Genomic DNA, 21,858 nt, shown 5'->3' with positions numbered 1-21,858 from the left:
GTAAATGTGTGATTTAATTTGATTTCTCTTATTAGATACGGATGATTTTCATAATGGGTTCCTTTTAACAAATTCTCTAAAACTGACGTCATTTGGGATGACCATATAAAGAGGGTTATCTAAGGAGCTTCAAACTAAATAGACATATACTAGCTAACAGAGTGTGTGTCCGATGTATGAACCGTTCACCTCTCTGGGCCTGAAGACGTCCTTCCTTGTTTATTGCACCTGTCAATGACATTTGAAAGTGTGTGCATGCCACTATCGTCATGCGATGTGCGGTCGCGAGTGACCTTTGTATCCAGAGTAGAACTGCACTAATCCTCTAAACAAGAGGACCATTCTTCAATACACAGCCCCCACAACCAGTTGGAGATTAGTAGATGACTTTAGATTAACTGGACATGCTTCTGGCCTGCAGATTTACAAATAAAAATCTGCGTAACACTTACATTGAGAAATGGGAGGAGTCTGGTTTAGATTCAGCTTTAAAATGGAATAATCTATGGGGGCTCCTTCATGTTATTGAAATCCCTTCTATGCTTGAGAATAAGGACAGTTTTTAATTTATATATTACATTTTTCAAATCATAAATAATAATAACTACAACAAATGTTTTCCTTCACATATGATGTTTCCTTTTAAACCTTATCCTAAAAAGAGCATTACTTAGATATGTCTTTGAAATGTATTGTTTAACCACAGCGTTAGACAAAACTCAATAACATACTGGTTATCATATAATCAATATTACTACAGTAGGTTTCAAAAACCAAGTGTTTTTTGTGATGGGGTAATAAGGAGTGTCAGCAACATATGACAAACTTATAAAAATGTGTTAAGAACTTAAGTAGGTGGACATCTTTTCACCATATGGATACTTGCTATATAATGACACATCATCATTTAAATTCTCAGAAGCACAAACAAGTCCATTCACAACTGAACTCTCCCACTAAATGAAAAATGGCTGATTGTAAGTGGGTCGTCCTTTGAAATCCTTATATATTTGTTAGTGGTGATCACCAGATGTTAGGAGCCCAGATAGACAATAGTATACACTGTTCAATGTTTCATTTATCTTATTTTCCCCAATTGCTGTTTAAAGAAGACCAGAAGTGACCTGTGATTAACCTAAAATAAAAAAACTAAATGTCAAATATCCAGGAATTCTTTGATTATTAATAAAGGAGGTCTGGACTAATTGTCTTTTTGTGTTTTTTTGCTGTATTATTATGAGTGAAAACGTATTAAACCCACCATTAATAAACAAGTTAGTATTAAAATACCCACAGTGGCAGTTAAAATGATATTGCGTGCAGTGCTGGAAGGTATTGGTTTTATGTATATCTATACCAGGGCCAATCTGTACATAGAGTATTTTACAATGGTCATTCTGTCTATTGAGTACTTTAATCCTGTTTTTATAGTTTTACTTAAGTATTTATTGACTCGAGTAACAGTACAGTTTGATGTGTTTGATGTATTTTTGTACTACTTTTGCTTGATTAAAGAGGTTTTTTTTTTCCAATTACATAGACTTTCCACCAGCACGATAAAGATAACACCCAGAGGTCACAACATACAGTAGAAGCCCCTGTTGGGGTTTCTAAGCAGATTAATTGACGCCAGCCTGTCAGTGGAGCAGGTTGTTGCGTAATAAAGCAGAGATGTACAGCAGCCCTGTTGTCATCAGCATCACTCTCATTTGTTCCAGCTAATTCACTCATCTGCAGGGAGAACTTCACGGATTAGACACTTCAGATGTCATGTAACCCTCTTGAAAAAAGGATTAAATGTGCTTCACGCATCCGCCATGAGCAGATTATTGTCATTATAATCAATATAAAACTTCCATCAGACCCTTTATGACAGGGACATCCAAGTCCCCAGACACTGATGGACATATGGAGCTGTCATCTGCTTGGAAGAGTTACTTTGACCCCACTTCCTAAACCGCTGCAGGCCAACATGATCAGCTGGGCCAACATAAAGGGATTTTTAGAGATTCTAGGAACATTATGCAATAAAGAATTAGAAAAGTTAATGCATTACTTTCCTCCTCTCCTTTCTCTCTTTGGTTTATTAGTATTGAATGGTGATTTTTCCACGTCATAGATGATGCTCACAGATTAATTATTTAAACCGCACATGGCCAGAGATTTACGTCTACTGCTGGATTATAATATAGTTTCAATCCCAATGTCTGGCAGCAGACCACAGTTAGCGCTTTTTCTTTTCTCCCTCTATTACAATCAAACATATTCAGGTACTTAGAGTCCACTGAGGATTATGTCTGGTCAACCAATGAAGTTTTCATATGGGATTTTGAAAGGATTACACAGCACCATGACCACGAGTGCAGGAGGAAGAGAAAATCACAGTGAGTGAAGACTGTTCCAGAAAGAAACAGAAAGTTATATGAATCAGCATTCTCCTGAGCAATGAGGGAGAAAACAACTGAAAATGGTAAAGAGGCAGATAAGGATGGTTGCAACCCAAGATAATACTGGTAGCCCCAATCAGAAATAAGCCACAGATCATGTGATTTTGAATACTTTTTCCCTGCATCAACCTCGGCATAAGAAAGTGAATCCTCAATCGTAGATGAATGGAATCAACTGACGTGGGAGTAAATAAAATGCGGTTAACTTTTGAGCTAATGTAATGTTTTGAGCTAATGTAATGTGTTGGAGCTATATATCTCTTTATATTATTTAATAGTTTAACATTTATTTTCTTGCTGTTTATAGTGTTTATTGTAAATGTATTCTTAGTTAGTGTCATAAGTTAAAGCAGTTTATATGCTTTTATTTTGAAGGCATGTTTGGGCACTGTGATTAGAGCACCTGGTGTAATTGTATATACTGGAGACAGGTGGGTGGTGGGAGCCAGAGCACTATAGGCAAATGGCTTTTTACCAGGGTGTTTCAAGGCACACAAAGGAAAGCCATAGGAAAGGCTTAAGGAAAAGAGATATAGGAAACCTGTTCATTGTACTTTGTTATTGGAATAAACTGCACAAATGGAGGTTCTTGTCTGGACTTGGATGATCATTGCCCTGCGTAAGATCCGCTAACTAGTGCCTCAGCGGCTGTTTTAGTTCTATAGGATTTTGGCCGCTACATAATGCTTTGAGCTAATGTAATATGTTGAGCTAATGTAATGTTGTGCTGGATGAACTAAAGGCAGTTGTATAAAGAGCATGTTTAATTATCCACTTTGAGAATAAAGCTAGACATTTCAGATCAACTCCATCTTGTATTTTTTTTTTTTTTTTTTTTTTTAAAGAACAATAGAATTGATTTTCTATGATTTGACATTTTAAATTTCTGTGGTTTAATATGTGTTTTAGTATTTGGTTTTAGGTTTGTTTCATTCTCTTTGTGTTTTACATGTGATCATTTGAAAAGGTGTTCTTGCCCACTTGGTGAGGCACACAATCCTAATAACAAAAGTATAAATGTTTGCTTGAGTTTTGTTATGTTGAATTAAAATAAACTACAAAAGCAAGGAATTAATCGTTTTTTCTATTTCAAACAAGCCCCACAGTCTTTACACGCGGCTCATGCTGAGGCTATTCCTAATCTGACATCAATAGAGTAGCCTGCTAATTAGTTTAGGAGGTGTGATGTTTGGAATCATAGCATGCTAATCAACCAATGGGTAAGCCATTATTTACAAAATGTTCTTTCCATTTATCTCAGTTATGTTTTATAATATCAAACTACAACTTTCTGTCCTCAGAAAGATGACTTAACACGCAATGTGTATGCTACATTTGAAAAGATGTACGTTTTAGAAAGCGAAGATGTATGAAAGTTAAAACAACAGCATTGCAGCTCTCATTTTCACAAACCAGCCTCATTCTACTTGTGTGCAGAATCCTTTTTGCTGCTCAATGAGAGGTGGAACAAACACGAGTCAGGCCTTCAACCTGGAGCGTATCATCTTTTGCCAAATCTACACTGATCCCTTTGAATCACCATCTCTGTCAGACTCTGTCTCCAACACCTCCTGATAGACCTCAGGCTGTGCTAAGCGCAAACAACAAGGTGAAATGTCAGTCTGGTGCATCGGATGGACCACAGATTCACTGTCAGATGTGGAGCCAGTTATATAACCCCGGACACATACGGCTGCACACACCAACACACATGATCTTGTTGAGCACAATCAATGATAATGCTGACCACAGCTGCTCCTCCAATCAATTCATTGAACTTGAGAAATCACACCGTTTCTACACAGCCTGATTTACATGACAAATAGACCTGTAACAACATTGTATACAAGTCCAAGCTGAATACAGCAATCAAATACACACCGGAGACATTACATATTAGGGTGAAAAACATATTTGTTTTAAAGAAACAGTATTTTTACAGGATTAGTGTTTCAGTGTAATCTGGATTAAAGCGGAGCTGTGCGTCACTGCCCTTTAGAAATCACTGTTTCACTTCATTAAACAGCTCACTTTGACCAGTGTAGGGTGGACAACATTGTGAGCACTTTACACTATTCACACCCTGAATAACACACACTTACATACACACGCACACACATAGGGTATCTTCTATCATTATCATCTCTAGATTGATGATGTTAGGATTATTTCATGAATGAAAAAGTCCATTCAAAGACATGTTACATGCTGCTCACTGTTTCCTTTCTATCAGATGCTTGGAGGTGCAGTTTTCTTATCGCTTCTAAGACTAAATGTGGCATTTCTGTGTGTATGCAGGGATTATATATTCACATACAATCCTCTTTTGTCAATTATGAAACTCCCGAGTCAGCATTGGCAGTAGCTGCACTATGTTTTGATTAAATTAAATGAATAGATTTCACGCATGGGGATGATGTTGCTTTTAATCCATGAATGAATGATTCTATCAATTCACTGTATTTTTCAAATGTAGAGTAATTCTTTATTGCTCTCCATTTCCATATATGGTAAACTGTTCCATACAGGTCATTTACTGTATAAATGCTTCAAATATTTGACTTAAAATCCCTCCTCTCTTTTGCTTTACAATGTCCTCTGCACTCAAACTGCATGCTCATACATTGATGACCAGAGTTGGAAAAGTAACTATCTATTAAAAAGTTGTACTATAATAACTGTTCTGTAAGCTACTGTAATTATCTGATGGTGGTACTGGGTTTTTTGTAATGGATGATTATACATTAACATAAGACAATCCTAAAATATCACTTATCAGGTTACAATGGCCTGCAGTACAGTCATGCTCTCGGCTCAGTGAGGCTACGGCTCAGCAGCTTAATGCCAATGTCTGAATGCTAACATGCTGACTATGACAATACCAACATGCTGTTTACCAGGCTTGTTTATTGCAACAAAGTATTGGATAGGTTATTAGTTTTGCATGTGTTTCGTAGAGCAAGAATATTGGATACATTCAAAATGTATCCCTTTCGAAACATGAATGTGTGTACTAAACCTCATTGCAAAGATATTTCAGTCCTGACGGAAATATTGACATTGCATCCCTAAAAATAATTAATACAAGATGAAAAATAAGCCCATTACATTTCTTCCTTTTAACTTTCCTTCTTTCTTTCCTGTTTTCTTCTTCCTTTCTCTCTCAGTTCCTACCTTCTTTTTTCACTGTCCTTTTTTTAACTGATTCAATTGCAAGAAATATTTATGCAGATTTCATAATTCTTCCTTAAAATTAGAATTTATATTCTGCTCTGCCATGTGTACTTTTATTGGTGTGGGCCTTTAGACATACATTATATATAGTCCGTCCTGCTTTCTGTCTATCTGCTACAGCAGGCAACTTGTTGATATTTTATGAAGGTTTAGCTAATCTATACCTTCCATACATTTAAACATTTCAGTTTCGGCTAAAAAATAATAATAATCCAGGTTCACAAGGTTCATTTTTGTGTGCATTTGGTGGCAGCGGTTTAGGATTTTGCACGGCTGTTCGAAAATAATACTTTGGCAACTGCAAAAGATTATATGGTGATCTTGAATCTCCTGAGCTACTTTCAAACCAGATCAGAGCAGAATCACTGGGAAAACAGCAAAAAATGTTGATCCCCTAACACAGCCAATCCAGTTATGAGGACGGTGCTGACTCCGCCCTTGACACCAGTCGAGAGGACACAGAACTATTCATTAAGAATGTCAACGACAACAACAACGTCACTAATGTTGTGAGACACTGCCCTTCGCCGCCTCGTGCCCCTCCTCATGCCCCTCCTCGTGCCCCTCCTCGTGCCCCATGTCCCCCCCCTCCTCCTCCCCCTTACATCCAAGGGGAGAGGCAGTGGTCGGTACCCACAGTCTCAGCTACAGTGGCAATCAAACCTAAAAAGAAGCCAGCGATGAAAAGACAGTCACTGTGAACTTAGCGCTGGTTTCAGAGCTCAAGATGAGACTGGAACAGAAGAAGATGCTGAAACAATAAAAGTCCTTCAGGTCCGCTTAGTGTCTGTCCTGGAGCCTGTGTGTGTGTGTGTGTGTGTGTGTGTGTGTGTGTGTGTGTGTGTGTGTGTGTGTGTGTGTGTGTGTGTGTGTGTGTGTGTGTGTGTGTGTGTGTGTGTGTGTGTGTGTGTGTGTGTGTGTGGTGTGTGTGTGTGTGTGTGTGTGTGTGTGTGTGTGTGTGTGTGTGTGTGTGTGTGTGTGTGTGTGTGTGTGTGTGTGTGTGTGAGAGAGCAAGGGATGAAGCAGGGCAGTCTCTTGGGGTGAACCCGTATGTTCTGAGGGAAATAAATGTGATTATCAAAGCTGTTCTTTCCCTTATGTGACGTAACATGTTATCTAAAAATACATCTGAAAACATTTCTGAGCCCCTTTTTGGTCACATTCCTAACATGCTTTGCCTGGATTGAGCCTGTCTACGTCAAACAAAAGCTCCAAGAGGAAGACTAATGGCTGGACTTCTCTGATTTGTTTCAAACATGTTGGAAATGTGCGGCCGCTTTAAACCACTTCAGTATGATTCATAACTCTATGCAGTTATCTGACAGTCTGTTTTTCTGACTTCAGTGGCTAACTTGTGCTTTCCTGAGTTTTATATCCAACTTGTGCTTTAAAAATAGACAACAAGTGTGTTTTCTGTGTACATATGTGGGAAAGGTGCTTGTATTCTTGTATTCCTGATCACTGTACATGGTTGATTCATTTTATAAGTTCAGTCTGTAATCCCTTTATCTCTTGTGGCTATCTGAGTGTGTGTCTGTGTTAAAACTGTGATTAATTAGTTTATTCTATTGATTGCTTAAGGGCCTGCTGATTATTAAAGGGAGAATAAATAGAAAAAATATTCATTTAAATGATGGTAAGTTTATTTACACTTACAAAATATCTTAACTCTTAAACTCTAAACAACACTTTTGAACTGCTTACAATTCTTGCCATGAGGAGGAGTCTTCCATTGACCCTTCTTAATTATAAAGGATGTTAAGTAAAACAGTTTGGGAACTGCTTGTCAGGCATAGAAATGACTTGATGTGACTAAACACTAAGGAAGGCCTCTGGTTAAACAAATTAAATAACCATCAGAAAATACAATTTATTAAAAAAAACACAATGCTTTACGGACATTTGCCACTTTAATGATGTGCCACCTCTTCTACTTCGGTCATGAATGTTTTCCTGGATTAAAAGTCTAGTATCTTGCAGTAGAAATTAGTTTGTGTAAATCACCACTTAGCTTGTGACTGCAGCAAAGTAAAGTAAAGTGTAATAAGTGGGGTGATGAAATAAGCCTCTTCACAAAATAAATCAACAGTGTAATGTCAACATTGTTATACTGTGACCATGGTAAAAGAAAAATAGTTGGATATTAGATAAGAAGTCCCTTACCAGTTTTTCAGTGAAAATGTACAGGGATATGAGGACATCTAGTGGCTGAATGAGGACAAAGCAACATGAAAACATTCTGACGAATTATAATAAACTTTTTTAATAAATTAAATAATGTACGAATGAAACCTAAGAGATCAGCACACACATGTTGCGTTAATTCATTAGTTAAAAGCACTTTTTATTCACAGGTATGCTGACTCTCTCCAGCTTGATGACATTCATAAAATCAATCACTGTGAAATATCTGTTGGCAACGACTGATCAGTTTTTTCCTATATTCAGACTTATTTTTATATTTAGGGAAAGTCTTGCACAGTAGGGTTCACTTTTGAGGTTTTTGAAAACTTTTCTTTGACCAATAAATTATTCCTCCACTAGATGTCAATACTGCTCTGTCTCATGTTTCAGAGCTATTCATCAAGATCATTTCAACCGTTTTCTAAAACAATTTTTTCAGTTTGTCATTAATAGGTATCGATATTTTTAAACAGTGTCTAAAAAATGTGTTGACTCCAATAAGATGAGTGATTCAAGAAAACGATCTCACGACGTTGATTTGCATTGGAAATCAAAGGTGTTATCCCCATTAGTAGATTGCTTTCACAATGTACAGTACATGACGGTGACAGCTGCTGTTAAAGCTTTTCTGCACCAGAAGATGGCGATGTCGAGCTACATTTAAACCCCCACATCACTGTGTCGTGCCGGATAAAAAGCGGAACAGATCTATGTACGTTTCCTTTAAATGTGATTGTAGCAAGAGATCTGTGTCTCTAGATGTAACAGCAAAGATGTGTATCGAACCTGGGCTCTTGCATTATTCTTCTAAAAGCTCCATTTGTGCCACAGACTCAAAGGAAAAGCTTCAATATATTATTTCTTTTTTTAAAGTGCATATTTTTCAATTAAATGTAAGGTGAGGTTGGCGTTAGCCGAAAATATGTTGAAATAGACAGGATGATAAGATAAGGATGAAATCCAGTCAGTAACCCGTAGCACTAGTTTTGCCAGATATTTCAATACCGGTCAAGAATATCTCATTACGAAGAAATGTCATATTCCCTGTTTTTTAAAGCGTAGTTAGAGAGGGAGCTGGAGAAAGAGAGACATAGAAAGAAATTGAGAAGGGGGGGGGGGGGGGGGGGGGGGGTGCTTTGCTCAGTTACATTTCAACCGGCTTCAACCTAAACTCACTCGACTGCCTGCTTCCTGATAAACACTCTTTTAGAAACTAAATGCAATGAGAGGTTGTTTTAATTGAAACACAGTAAAACGAAGAATGAATAGATGACATTTAATTGTCATCTCTTCAAAGTTTAAACCCTTTCATTGACAGCAGATGTGGAGATGTCCACTGGATGTGGTGCTGAATGCATTTTCTTCTCATCAAGAAACGGGGGAATCTGACTGTATTTGTTTGTGTGTTTATTCTGAACTAGAGTTGACTACTAAAGGTTTCTGTTATAGAGTGGAATTGCCAGAGTTATGTATGTATATTTTTCAAATTATCAAATTGCACATAAGTAACATTTTAAATTGAGGGTATTAAACAAATAGATGCAGACTTCCTCGGCTCTGTCTTAAAGCAACTCACTGGACAGCAGTGCGCACTGGGGATTCTGTATTTAATTAGCATAAAAGATCTTCTGGAGAGCAGCAGGACTGTGCGTCACAGCCATCGGCGAAGATGGGAGGGGGGAGGGGGGAGGGGGGCACCTATGGGAGTCAACAAACTGCAGTGTGTATTCCTTCCACGGCCGACAAAACCAGTCCGGTTGATTCGAGATGATGACTTAGCTCACAGCGTTACAGGTGACTGGAGACAGCTGGGATCCGAAGGGGCGCAGCAGAGGGACCTCAAACAGAGCGCGTACTGATGGAGCCGGCACAGTGAGCTGTAGGAGAATCCCCAACCTGTGAGTGCTGCTCGGGACCAGCGCGTCACCTGAATGACGGGATAGAAGACAATGAAGCAACTAGGGACGTCGGGGATAAAACAAGTCCGAGTCACGGGAGTGGAAAAGCGCATGCGATGACGGACGGCGCAAGGGACAGAGAAGAGGTAAAGCAGAAGGAAGTTATCTAGCTCATTAGTAGGGCTCCTGGTGCTGGGAAAGAAAACAAAAAAACAGACAGAACAGATGTGCCAAGCGTGCGTAATTCAATAAACAATTCAACCGGGGAAAGCCGATTTTCTTTCTCAAAAGACAAGACTTGAGACAGAAAGGGAAACAATCATGGAGCCGGAGGAGACCAAAGAGGGACGTGCCACTAATTTGGCTCAATCTGCCGCCTCCAAACTGTCCCAGATGAGCGAAAGAACTCAACAACTGGGCAACGTTATCCAAGATCCAGTTCGGCAGAAACGGATTATTCTAGTAATAGTCTGCACTGCACTTTTGTTAGACAATATGCTTTATATGGTAATTGTGCCCATTATACCCGATTACCTTGAAGGGCTACAGAAAGCAGCGGATCATGCCGAGGCCATTGCACCGCACTCCAACTTCACTAACAGCACCATGCACACAACAGCCAAGGGGAACTTCGACCTACAGATTGGGGTTCTTTTTGCCTCCAAGGCAATCCTGCAGCTCCTGGTGAACCCGATAAGTGGCACGTTTATAGACAGGGTGGGGTATGAAATTCCACTCTTCATCGGTCTTAATGTCATGTTCCTGTCCACGGTTACTTTTGCCTTCGCTGATAACTACGCCACTCTGTTCCTGGCGCGCAGCATGCAGGGCCTCGGCTCGGCTTTCGCGGACACGGCGGGGATCGCTCTGATCGCAGACAGGTACACAGTGGAGACAGAGAGGAGCAAAGCGCTGGGTATTGCCTTAGCTTTCATCTCTTTTGGAAGTCTCGCGGCGCCCCCCTTTGGAGGGGTCCTCTACGAGTTTGCAGGGAAACGGGTGCCCTTCCTGATTCTGGCCTGCATCTGCCTCACCGATGGCATACTGTGCCTGACTGTGCTGAAACCTTTCTCTAACCGAGAGAGAGAGAACATGCCAGTGGGCACCCCAATGCATAAACTGATGGTTGATCCTTATATCGCTGTAGTAGCTGGTGCTCTGATAGTTTGTAACATCCCCCTCGCCTTCCTTGAGCCAACTATCGCTAACTGGATGGAGGAAACCATGCATTCCAGTCAGTGGGAAATCGGCCTGGCATGGTTCCCTGCCTTCTTCCCTCATGTTTTAGGTGTATTTCTCGTTGTCAAATTAGCAGCCAAGTACCCTCACCTCCAGTGGTTTTACGGGGCTATAGGTATGGTGTTCATAGGTGCGAGCTCCTGCACAGTGCCAGCCTGTAAAACCTTTGGACAGCTCATGTTCCCGCTGTGCGGAATCTGTTTTGGAATCGCCTTCGTGGACACGGCGCTACTGCCAACACTGGCTTTTCTGGTGGATGTGCGACACGTGTCAGTGTATGGCAGTGTGTACGCCATCGCTGACATATCTTACTGTGTGGCCTATGCCCTGGGGCCAGTGGTGGCTGGGCAGATAGTACACGACCTGGGCTTTGTTCAGCTCAACTTAGGCATGGGCCTCATTAATGTACTTTACGCACCGGCGCTCCTTCTGCTGAAGAACGTGACACAGATGAAGCCATCTTTCTCAGAGCGAAACATGCTCCTGGACGATGGCCCAACAGGACTGTACGATACGATTAAGATGGAGCAACGAGAAAAGAAGAAAAAGGGTTTGTGTACAACGATCGACGAGGGTGGCACTGAAACCTTTGCGCAACGGTCATACTCAGAGGAGGAATCCTCAGGAGGAGAGTATGCGTAAAAGACTTTTAACTAAGTGTGAAACTATCAAAGTGCCAATGTAAAGTTGTGTGCATCCCGTCCAATCCAATCACTTGCATAACACGATTAGGATTGTGTAACGACATAAATTATGTACTGTTTCTGGTGACAATTCCTCCGGGTATTGTCAAATCAAGTAGCTTCAAGCTTTTGCAGTAGAAAGGCGCTCGCTGGCGTTTGTTCATCTTAAAGTGGGAGTAATGTGAAAGAGTTGTTGAGATAAATGTCAATTCATTAACAGTATTTATCTCTGTATCAGAATCTTGCTCATATTCAGGGATTATGTGTAAATGTATTTTAACAAAAGAACAATTGTACTGTATGCGTCTGTCAATGTGAAATGTATTTATTTTTGCCAGAGTTGTGCTGCTAAACTCAATATGCAATACTGTGTGTCAGATGTTTTTAGAAAGATACAACAGATGAACTGAAGTCTGCGTGTTGTTGTCTGATTATTTTGTTTATTTTGGATGATGTACTTCTGGAATGCATAGCCTCTTTGTGTGATCTGCAAATGTACATACATGTATATTCATGTACATAATTAAATCAATATTATGTGAATGGTATCGTTTATGGAAATTATTTATTTAGGAAATTATTCAATTGCCTAAATAGTTCATTCAATTACACGTATTCTGGTGTACGACACATTTAATTCCATTAAACAGTGAGGACACGAAAATAGTAATACGATATTACTTCTTGAATTATGGTTATACTATTCATAACGTTTTTCAATGCATGTTCCCCTTAAAACACACATTAAAGCTTTATAGAATAAAATATAAGTGTTAAGGCCTAAACTGAGGTATTTTGTGAGGATTTTTAGTTGTAAATTAATCCATTATATAGAAGGTAACTGTTCCTGATAATGAAAACTGGTTTGTAACAGATTATAATAATTATAATCCTTACGGTAATATTGTGTTTAAATCTAACAGCTACGCTCGTTGAAAAACTGCAAATCTTTGTAGATAAGACGACATACAAAAAGCAAATTAAATGAGTCAAATGCAGTGAGGTGGAATCGATGTAAACTCCAAAAACAGCTCAACACTCATTCAGAAAGCCAAAAGGAGGAAGACGGCGCAAAAACACATCCTAACTGTTCTTCTGCAGCATGTGAGCATCTGAGGCGCTCAGTCGGTGTCTAAATAAGGTGGGGTGAAGATGTGAAGTGCCAAATAAACTTATCGGCGAATCGCAGGACTTCTGGGAGGAGCCTGGCAGGCAGGAGGGTGAGGTTCCCTCTCAGCATCTCTCCTGAGCCAGCGAGGGAGTTGCGCTCGTGCCATGTTGGAGATTGAAAGATGCTCAAAATAATAAAAGGACCAAAGAAGTGAAATGTAAAAGACTTTCCGCCTGAAATGGATGCAAGTCTAGATGCATAGTCCTAAACTCCTTGCTTGAGCCCCAGGACAAGTGGAATTGTTGTATCTTTCTGGTGAGTAAAACATTACGTTTTTTGATGTTTTGGTTTATTTGACTTTGGTTAATGTATTATTGCTAGGCTGTTCATGAACGAAAAAAAATGGAAAAAGAGGTAAACACCTTCCAGAGTCCGCATTCTTATTTGTTTTAGTCATGCCATGGAGACTGTTTAAAAGCAATTACACTTGCTGGAGTTTGATGCTGATATCCTTGTATTTGTGGACACAGAGTCTGTCTCTCTGCACCGCCGAGATGCCAGTTTTGGACCGAGAGCCCTCCAGAGATTCAGGAGGGGGAGATGTAAATATATATTTCACTTATATATAAGGATTACGAGTCTTTAAACTGTAATATGCATGAAAGAAATAACGTTTGCCAATCAATGAGGAACTAAACTAAATGAATGTAAAGGATACAAATTAAGATACAAAAATGAATGAACTAATCCACAAATGATGTTTTATAAGACTATATAATGTGATTTGACAATTTCATTAATTATTCTCTTATTCTGAGTCAAGTGAAAAGAATAATTTACAATTTGGGCAATCATTTGGTCTCAACTAAACACTGAATAGTTATTGAAAGCATATTATTGATAGCTTTATACAATGCATGTGAAGAGAAGTTTAACATGTTGATATGTTGTCTCAAATAAAATGAAAACCCTAAGCTGTACATAACCCACACTGCTCAGGGTCTTCCTAAGCTGCCGCTGCCCGCCCTGAAGGACACACTGGACATGTACCTGAGCTGCATGAAGCACCTACTCACAGAGGAACAGTTCAACAAGACCCAAAATGTAGTGAAGCAGTTTGGAGCCCCAGGAGGAGTGGGGGAGCTTCTTCAGAGCAAACTCATGGAGAGGAGGGAGAACAAGGCAAACTGGGTAAATACAATTACTTGATCGAATGTGTGCAAGTTATTTAAAATCCTCATGTTATCGTGTAGTTTATTTGGCCTTTTTTATGATTCATTGCTCTTTTTAAATAAGGAAAATAAACTTTATTTTGTGTAACCATGAATAAAAGTATAGTTTGTTTGCAATCCTTTTGGCAACATGTGAATATGTATCAGTTCATTTCAAACTGATAGCCACATCCAATCTGAAGTTTCTGCTTGTATTTATCTTCCTTTGTTAACTCTTAAATCGCTATTACTTATAGAGCCTTTAGTTGAATCCCTTTATGTCTGACTGCAGGTGTATGAGTACTGGATGAATGACATGTACCTGAACAACAGACTGGCTCTGCCCGTCAACTCCAGTCCTGTGATGGTCTTCCCTCAGCAGCACTTCAGGGATCCCATCGACTCTTTAAGGTAAGAGACACAGCACAACTGAGACAAATGAGTCATGAGACACACTTCACAGGACAGCAGTGAGAAATATATTGTCCCTTGTGAGTCGTCACATAAAAGGTACATCATGACAGGCCATTTTTGATTATTACGGCACGCAGATTTGAGAAGTGAACTTTATGAATTACTCAGAGACCAGCTTTGATTGATTATGCTCACTTGAACACAGCCTTGCAACACATTGACAGATATGGGCCATTACCCAAAACACCTTGAGGGCTGAGGCCAGGCTACTGGTGGCAAGGTTAACAGACAATGAAGGCTTGGTTTAGTTAACATGGTATTGATCTGGGACTGGCTCCTAAATCAGATTATTTACATGTGGCATTTACTGTATACTGTTAGGACCTAGTAATACAACTACACAATAACAAGGCTTCATGCATTGTGTTTTTGTAAAGTATAATACACAAGGTAACATTCTCCTTTCTTAGGTTTGCTGCACACATGATTTCTGGAGTTCTTGAGTACAAGACTCTTCTTGATTCGTAAGTAAATGTACAATCAGAGAGTCTTCACTTACGACTCATGTGTAAATAAAAGGCCTGACAAAGTGTTTGCGTGCAGTCGTTCCCTACCTGTGGACTACGCCAGGGGCCAGCTGGCAGGAACCCCTCTGTGTATGGAGCAGTATTATCGCCTCTTCACTTCCTACCGCCTGCCGGGAACTGAGAGGGACACGCTGGTGGCTCAGGAGAGTAGCGTGATGCCAGAACCTGAACACATCATCGTGGCTTGTAAAAACCAGGTCAGACACAATGAAAACAAATCTTAAGTTGTCATAGACTAGTTCAATTATTAGCTTCTGCAGGTGCATCATCATCATCATCATCATCATCATCATCATCATCATCATCATCATCATCATCATCATCATCATCATCATCAGCGTCATGGAGATTATTCAGTTGACATGTAAGCTCAACACTTTCAGGATCCTTCATCTGTGTCTCTTCAGTTTTACTTTAAAATAAATGCGTTGACTTTGGAAACAGTAGTTTGAGCAAGCCCTGTTACAGCACAATAGTATGGATCATCAATCACTGTATCAGATGGTACTGTAAACTGTAAGCTATGTATCAAGAACGTGTGTGACTTTCGCACATCAGCCAGAAGCCTTAGCAGTACAAAACAATGTTGTTCTTGGCCTTTACCGACATGTTTAGATGACCGGCAAAACTACAATAAATGAAAGTGAAGTTGTATATAAAACTGCATTAATAGATTCTGAGTCAATATTGAAAGTAATACCTTAAGGATGAGTGCAGTGAAACAGCTTGTCTCTGTCCAGTTCTTTGTTCTGGATGTGGTGATCAACTTCCGCCGGCTGAATGAGAGAGACCTGCTGACTCAGCTGGACAAGATCACCAGGATGGCTGACAACGAAGAAGAGCATCTCCCACCCATTGGTCTCCTCACATCAGATGGACGGACAGAGTGGGCTCAGGCTCGCAGTGAACTAATGAGAGGTTTGAGACTCTTTAAAGTCAAGTGCGGGTCTCAATGTTTCCAAGTCTATTTGCCACTGATGTATTATTTTTACCCTGTATTTTGCTTTAGAGTCTACTAACAGGGACGCTCTGGACATGATCGAGCGTTGTATGTGTCTGGTCTGTCTGGATGACCACTCTGGGCCCGAGCTCAGTGACACCACACGGGCCATGTTGATGCTGCACGGCGAGGGGGTGGCCAAGAATGGGGGCAACCGCTGGTACGACAAGCCCATGCAGGTGAGAGAGAACAGTTTGGAAGTGAGGCTACTTCGTTGTTTGGCTCCTTGACTTGTTCCATTCAGTTTGGCTTCAAATTACAGAGCGAACATGTTCAAATTGAGAAAAAACGAATTAACTGAGTATAAAAGGAATTTAGATATATCGGGGCTACTATATCTTCTTATTTATTGAGAAAATGGCATAACTAAACAAATTAATGGTTGTTCCTGACAGTCCCAGTGGATGTAATTAGCAATGCCATGCCAAATAACATATTTATTAATTAAGGAACTTCTGACCGAGACGTCCCCATTGGATAACAAGCTGTCAGCATGGTGTCATTAGCATGGACTTTGATGGAGATGTTTTGATAAAGAATTCAGATCACTTGAATGAATTGGAGGGGTCCTTTCGAAATGATTTCTTCACTGCAGGGTGTAACATATGGATGAAATGTATTTGAAGACATATAGGAGATGAAACTGATACTGTATATGAATTAAATCCTACATTTGCATTTTGCTTCAACTCAAGTAAAACAGCATGGCTGTGTCAGTTCGTTGTAGGAGCTGACGGCTGCTGTGGAGTCGTGTGTGAACACTCAGCATTTGAGGGAATTGTCCTTGTGCAGTGCACCGAGTATCTACTCAAATACATGTAAGAAATCAAATGCAAAGCATGTAATAATTGTTGCCATATGCTTAGAAAATCCATTGAATGCCATCCTAATGTTCCCATGTTTGATTAGGATTGGCAGCCCATCAAAGCTGGTCAGAGCTGCAAGTGTGAGCAAGGTGCCTGCCCCCCGCAGACTGCGCTGGAAATGTTCTCCAGAGATTCACAAACTCCTCGCCTCTTCTGCTGACAAACTACAGAGGTGTGGGTTTACTCTAACTTCTGTCCAATCAATACATGAATCCTTTCATCTTTTAACAGGGTTTCCTCTTATTTGCTCAGGCAGGTGAAAAATCTCGACATGAATGTCTACACATTCTGTGATTATGGGAAAGAGTTTATCAAGAAGCAGAAAATGAGTCCTGACGCCTACATCCAGGTTGCTCTTCAGTTAGCGTTCTACAGGTAGGAGGAAGATGATTATAACAGGAGTGATTTTTGATTCTTCCTTTAACCCGGGGCTTGGAGCTAAAAGGCTTTCCCTTTGTGTGTTGCTCTACTGTAGGTGTCACAGCAGACCTGTGTCGACCTATGAGAGTGCTTCTATACGCCGGTTCAAGCAGGGCAGGGTGGACAACATTCGCTCCGCCACACCAGAAGCCCTGACCTTTGTCAAAGCAATGACTGATGGGAAACTGCGCACTAGTGTAAGATACAGTAATACAGTCCCATTCAAATTAATAATGCTTGAGTTTAGCAGTCTTAACTCAGTCTGAATAATATTTGCTTTTTAGAGCCTTCTTTTTTTCATTCTGTGTTATTGTTCTCTACCATAAAAACTATGCTAACTGTAAATAAAAGGATTTAATAGTCTAGCAGTTGATTCTCGATTGTTTGCATTTACAGGATACAGAAAAGATGGAGATGTTACGAGATGCTATAACCGCGCAGACAAAGTATACCATTCTGGTGACTATATTCTCTGACCTGATCCAAACCTATATCACAAGGTTGTCATAGAAAACACACTAACATATGGTTTCATTTTTCTTTTCAGTCTATTACAGGGATGGCAATAGACAATCACTTATTAGGACTGCGTGAACTTGCACATGAACTGAAGATGGAGAAGCCGGAGATTTTCCAAGATGAAGCCTTTCTCATCAGTAATCAGTTCATTCTCTCTACAAGTCAGGTATTGCCTCCTGATTTTAACACATTAAACTGAAGCTATATTTACGTGCATTACACAAATCTGAAGTTCAGTTTACACACAAGGAGTACTGCTCAGCTAGTGAATACAGTCTATAATGTCCAGCGTGGCTCTGCAAAAACCTTTCTAAAGTCTACAAATATAGCATTAATCAATTGTCGCAGCTTGTTCTGCATTGATGTAAGCATTTTATCAGAAAAGTTGAGCTACACACTCTAAAGTGAGAGTAAATAAGTCTGCATAGAGGAGCAGAGATGGTTCAATTAAAGTTGGGCTGCAACTAATTTAGTGGGAATGCTGATACAGCATCCCTCGCCATAAAACAAGATGTCCAGCTCCAATGGACACGGTCCGATTGTCCCCCAAACTTCGCTTGTATATCACCGGTCCATGCCTCAACAGCTCTATGCCAAATCTGAGATCTCACCATAGGCTGTTGCCATGGAAACGCATCCCTCGCCATAAAACACGATGTTGTCGTAACGCCTATGAAAAGGGTCAAAACAGCACCAGACTTCAGATAATGGTTAATGGTCCAGCCCTCAACAGCTCTACGTCAATTATGGGGTTTCATCATATGCTGTTTCCATGGAAACGCATCCCTCGCCATAAAACACGATGTTGTCGTAACGCCTATATGAAAAGGGTCAAAACAGCACCAGACTTCAGATAATGGTTAATGGTCCAGCCTTCAACATGTCTATGTGCCATTAGTGAGTTTTCCTCAAAAGCTGTTGCCATGGCAACGCATCCCTCGCCGTAAAACACGATATTGCTATAACTCCTATGAAAATGGTCAAAAAGTGCTCAAACTTCACATGTGTGCTAACAGTCCAGCCGTGAAGACATCTATTTGACAGTTTTAAGATTTCTTCAAATGCCGTTGCCTTGGCAACACAATGCTCACTATGAAACACGGTTTTCTCACAACTTCAGTTCAAATGCTCGAAATGGGTTTGGTAACGATGCAGCCATCAACACATCTAAGCGTATTATGGGGTGTCATGAAATGCCGTTGCCAATGGCGACAGATCATTCGCCATCAAGTTAGTTCAAAAGTTTGCAGTTCAAATATTCTGCTGCTTTTCCAAGCCTTTTTACTTTCTTTAATTCTCTTATCACACATTCAAGCCCCCAGTGTTCATGTATCATTTCAATCTAAATTATTCACTTTCTTCTTACACATTACATTTCAGCATAGCAGTTCAGCGTCAGCTTTTCAGCATAAAGCATTCCCACTAGCAATTTCTTCAGGAATTGCATTCTCTAGTTATTATTGCCATTTTCGATTGATCAGCCCAGAACCCTAAATATTTTATATTCTATAATGTAAGAAGAGGAAAAAACGTCCAACTATCAAAATGGATTACATGGAAGCATGACATTTTTAACCTTTTAGCTCAAAAGAGTTTAACTTACATTTTAAATCACAACTCTCAATCGTCTTATCTCAAGCTTTCCACCAACAGCAGTATTCACACTGGTGAAACTGTCTGTAGTTAAGTACTGAAGGATTCACTGTCCCCTCAGGTTCCTACTACCGTTGAGATGTTCTGCTGCTACGGACCCGTGGTTCCAAACGGATATGGAGCGTGCTACAACCCTCAGTCAGACCACATCATCTTCTCAGTGTCCAGTTTCCTCGACAGCCCACAGACATGCTCAGCAGAATTTGTCAAGTGCCTGGTCCAGGGACTCATGGACATAGGGGATCTGTGCAATAAATGTAACTCCAGCTCCAATACAACACAGAAGAAACAGGGACAGACGCTGGAGACACACACGCAAACAGAGACAAACTGGCAAAGCAAAACACCGCAGAGACCAGCTGATAAGACCGAGAGTCAGCAATCACTGCCACAGTTTGTGCTGAAAACACCAGACCAGACCAAAGTGGAGGCTCAAACCCAGACTTCATCACAGGCAGAGACACGCGCTCTGAAGAACGGAAGTAAATCATAGGAAACGGTCACCGCCAGTGAAAATAGAGGTAGTGTTCGGTACTACCACAATGTATTCCTCAAGTCATTCACAAAATACACTGTACCTGTGATACAAATTGTTACGTTAAGCTGTTTGTTGTACTGTACTGTAAACTGTATTAAGTGGCGATGATAATCTAATTCACTTATTCTTAGGGAATAGTAGAGATGTTTCTTATTAGATGTTTTCTGCTGTTGTCAAACACAAAAATAATATACAGCAGTCATTTAAATGTATGTCTATACCTTCTGTGTGAAGGGGGGGGGGGGGGGGGGGAATCAAGCAAATGTTGAGATTAATTGTGTTATTTACCAAAGAAAATTGTATTTTCTATTTATTTATTAGGTAATGAGCAAAAGTGTTTTATGGTCAATGGCTGATGTTCTCACTACGTCAACTTGCATGCTGCTATCAAATGATTTCCTGAAGATTAGGGTGCATTGTAAACTAGAATCTTCTATGCAAATTTCTGTTATGTTGTCTTCAAATATTGTGTCTATTGTACCAACAATACATGTGGTATTTTGTCCATAGGTTAAAAAAGAAGTATACATTTATAAAAATCATTTGACGTTTAGTTCATAACTAAATCTAACGGGATTATTATATGAAAGAATGTTAAATGTGACCAAAAGTGTGTTGTAAATGTAAGAGCATAATATATAAATGAAGTTATTTATTTTTGTATGAAAATATACTAATGTTACAAAGTCTAAATGTAAGTTTAAAAAGTAAGTATGTGAAACTTACTAACCAGAGGTGATCACTGTGTTTATTGTCAGAATATTGTATATATGACATATAGGCCTACCCTTAAAGATTAAAGAAAAAAAACGAAAGAAAAACTTGTTTGAGTTTGAAAGAATCTTCTCTGATGTTTAATCCATGTGAAATGTATAATAAAGTGAATTGAATTTAAGAAATAACAGTCATAATTAGAACCCCTTTCATTGAGTGAAATAAGCACCTTATGAAATGTGTTATCATTTAAAAAATACAATCAGATTCTTGTGGTTCTCAAACTGACACTGAATATTTTATAACTGTTTTGATTCTTAAATTTGAAAAGCTGATATTTTAGTTATAATGAGATTATTGATTATTGATATGAGATTGTTTTAGTCTTCTAAAGAAGTAAAGAAGAAGGCTTTCAGATTACATCGAATTAATTTGTGAATTCGTTTTAACCAAGTGGGGCATTTGGGATTCCTGGAGTTCGTAGAGGAAATCCACGTTAGCAACATGTGTGTGACAGTTACCCGGGTGACCACAACAAACAATGCCGAAAAACACGCGAGTGATACTGTGCCACGGACCTTATGAATCCAATGGAGTGGTTGCGCACAGGAACTTCCGCCTGCAGGGTCTCCTGGGTATGTGTCTTTTGTAGTCCATTTAGGAAACCCTCATGTGCTTTCTTGACTGATTCAGCTGAGGTCAAAGATGTCCGTCCAATATGTCCGCAGCCGCTCTGACAGCGCACGAGCACCAGTGCGTCTTGGAAGAAACGTGGGAGTGGAACATGGTGAAGCTCGTGGTCAACGGGCAGGTAGTCTTCAGCTGTAATACAAAGCAGCTCGAGTTTGGTGAGTTTAGCTTTGACGTGAAGCGGGGGGGGGGGGGGGGGGGGGGGGGGTGTTAAGCCTACGTCACTGTGAGGTCACTCTCTGGAAACCGGTTTATGCTTTTTCCCTGAAGGTGGAGATGGACAACTGGACCCTGTTTGTCGAAAAGCTGTTGCTGCGGTGGAGAACGCTTACTGAAGATAACACGAATACAAAATGATTATAAGCCTACACCCGTGTGAATGTTTACAATTACATACTGTTTTGTATTTTTTTTAATTACACATTTCAATTTGTATTGCTGCCTGAATTC

General features: G+C 39.9%; 3 protein-coding genes across 3 annotated transcripts; all 3 read left to right on the top strand.

The window, feature by feature from the left end:
• Positions 1-9,590: 9,590 nt before the first annotated feature.
• On the top strand, positions 9,591-12,228 carry slc18a3a (solute carrier family 18 member 3a). The gene has a single exon (XM_034151768.1). The coding sequence runs from the start codon at positions 10,085-10,087 to the stop codon at positions 11,642-11,644; it is 1,560 nt and encodes a 519-aa protein (XP_034007659.1). The 5' UTR covers positions 9,591-10,084; the 3' UTR covers positions 11,645-12,228.
• An 805-nt stretch (positions 12,229-13,033) lies between these two features.
• Positions 13,034-20,216, top strand: chata (choline O-acetyltransferase a; the record flags this gene model as incomplete). The annotated part of the gene is made up of 15 exons (XM_034152314.1): positions 13,034-13,111; positions 13,327-13,398; positions 13,796-13,987; positions 14,300-14,418; positions 14,892-14,945; positions 15,025-15,205; positions 15,749-15,926; positions 16,018-16,187; positions 16,726-16,826; positions 16,918-17,046; positions 17,127-17,249; positions 17,350-17,491; positions 17,691-17,753; positions 17,842-17,979; positions 19,528-20,216. Coding segments are annotated over 15 exons (2,172 nt in total), but the record flags the coding sequence as incomplete, so codon positions are not given.
• A 1,043-nt stretch (positions 20,217-21,259) lies between these two features.
• cunh10orf53 (chromosome unknown C10orf53 homolog) lies at positions 21,260-21,743 on the top strand. The gene is made up of 3 exons (XM_034151810.1): positions 21,260-21,353; positions 21,447-21,566; positions 21,679-21,743. The coding sequence occupies exons 1-3, from the start codon at positions 21,260-21,262 to the stop codon at positions 21,741-21,743; spliced, it is 279 nt and encodes a 92-aa protein (XP_034007701.1).
• The last annotated feature ends 115 nt before the right edge of the window (positions 21,744-21,858 follow it).

The sequence above is a fragment of the Trematomus bernacchii genome, unplaced genomic scaffold (assembly GCF_902827165.1).
Source record: "Trematomus bernacchii unplaced genomic scaffold, fTreBer1.1, whole genome shotgun sequence".
Taxonomy (NCBI): domain Eukaryota; kingdom Metazoa; phylum Chordata; class Actinopteri; order Perciformes; family Nototheniidae; genus Trematomus; species Trematomus bernacchii.
Note: the sequence above shows the minus strand (reverse complement) of the source record. Positions and strands in the feature narration are given on the sequence as shown.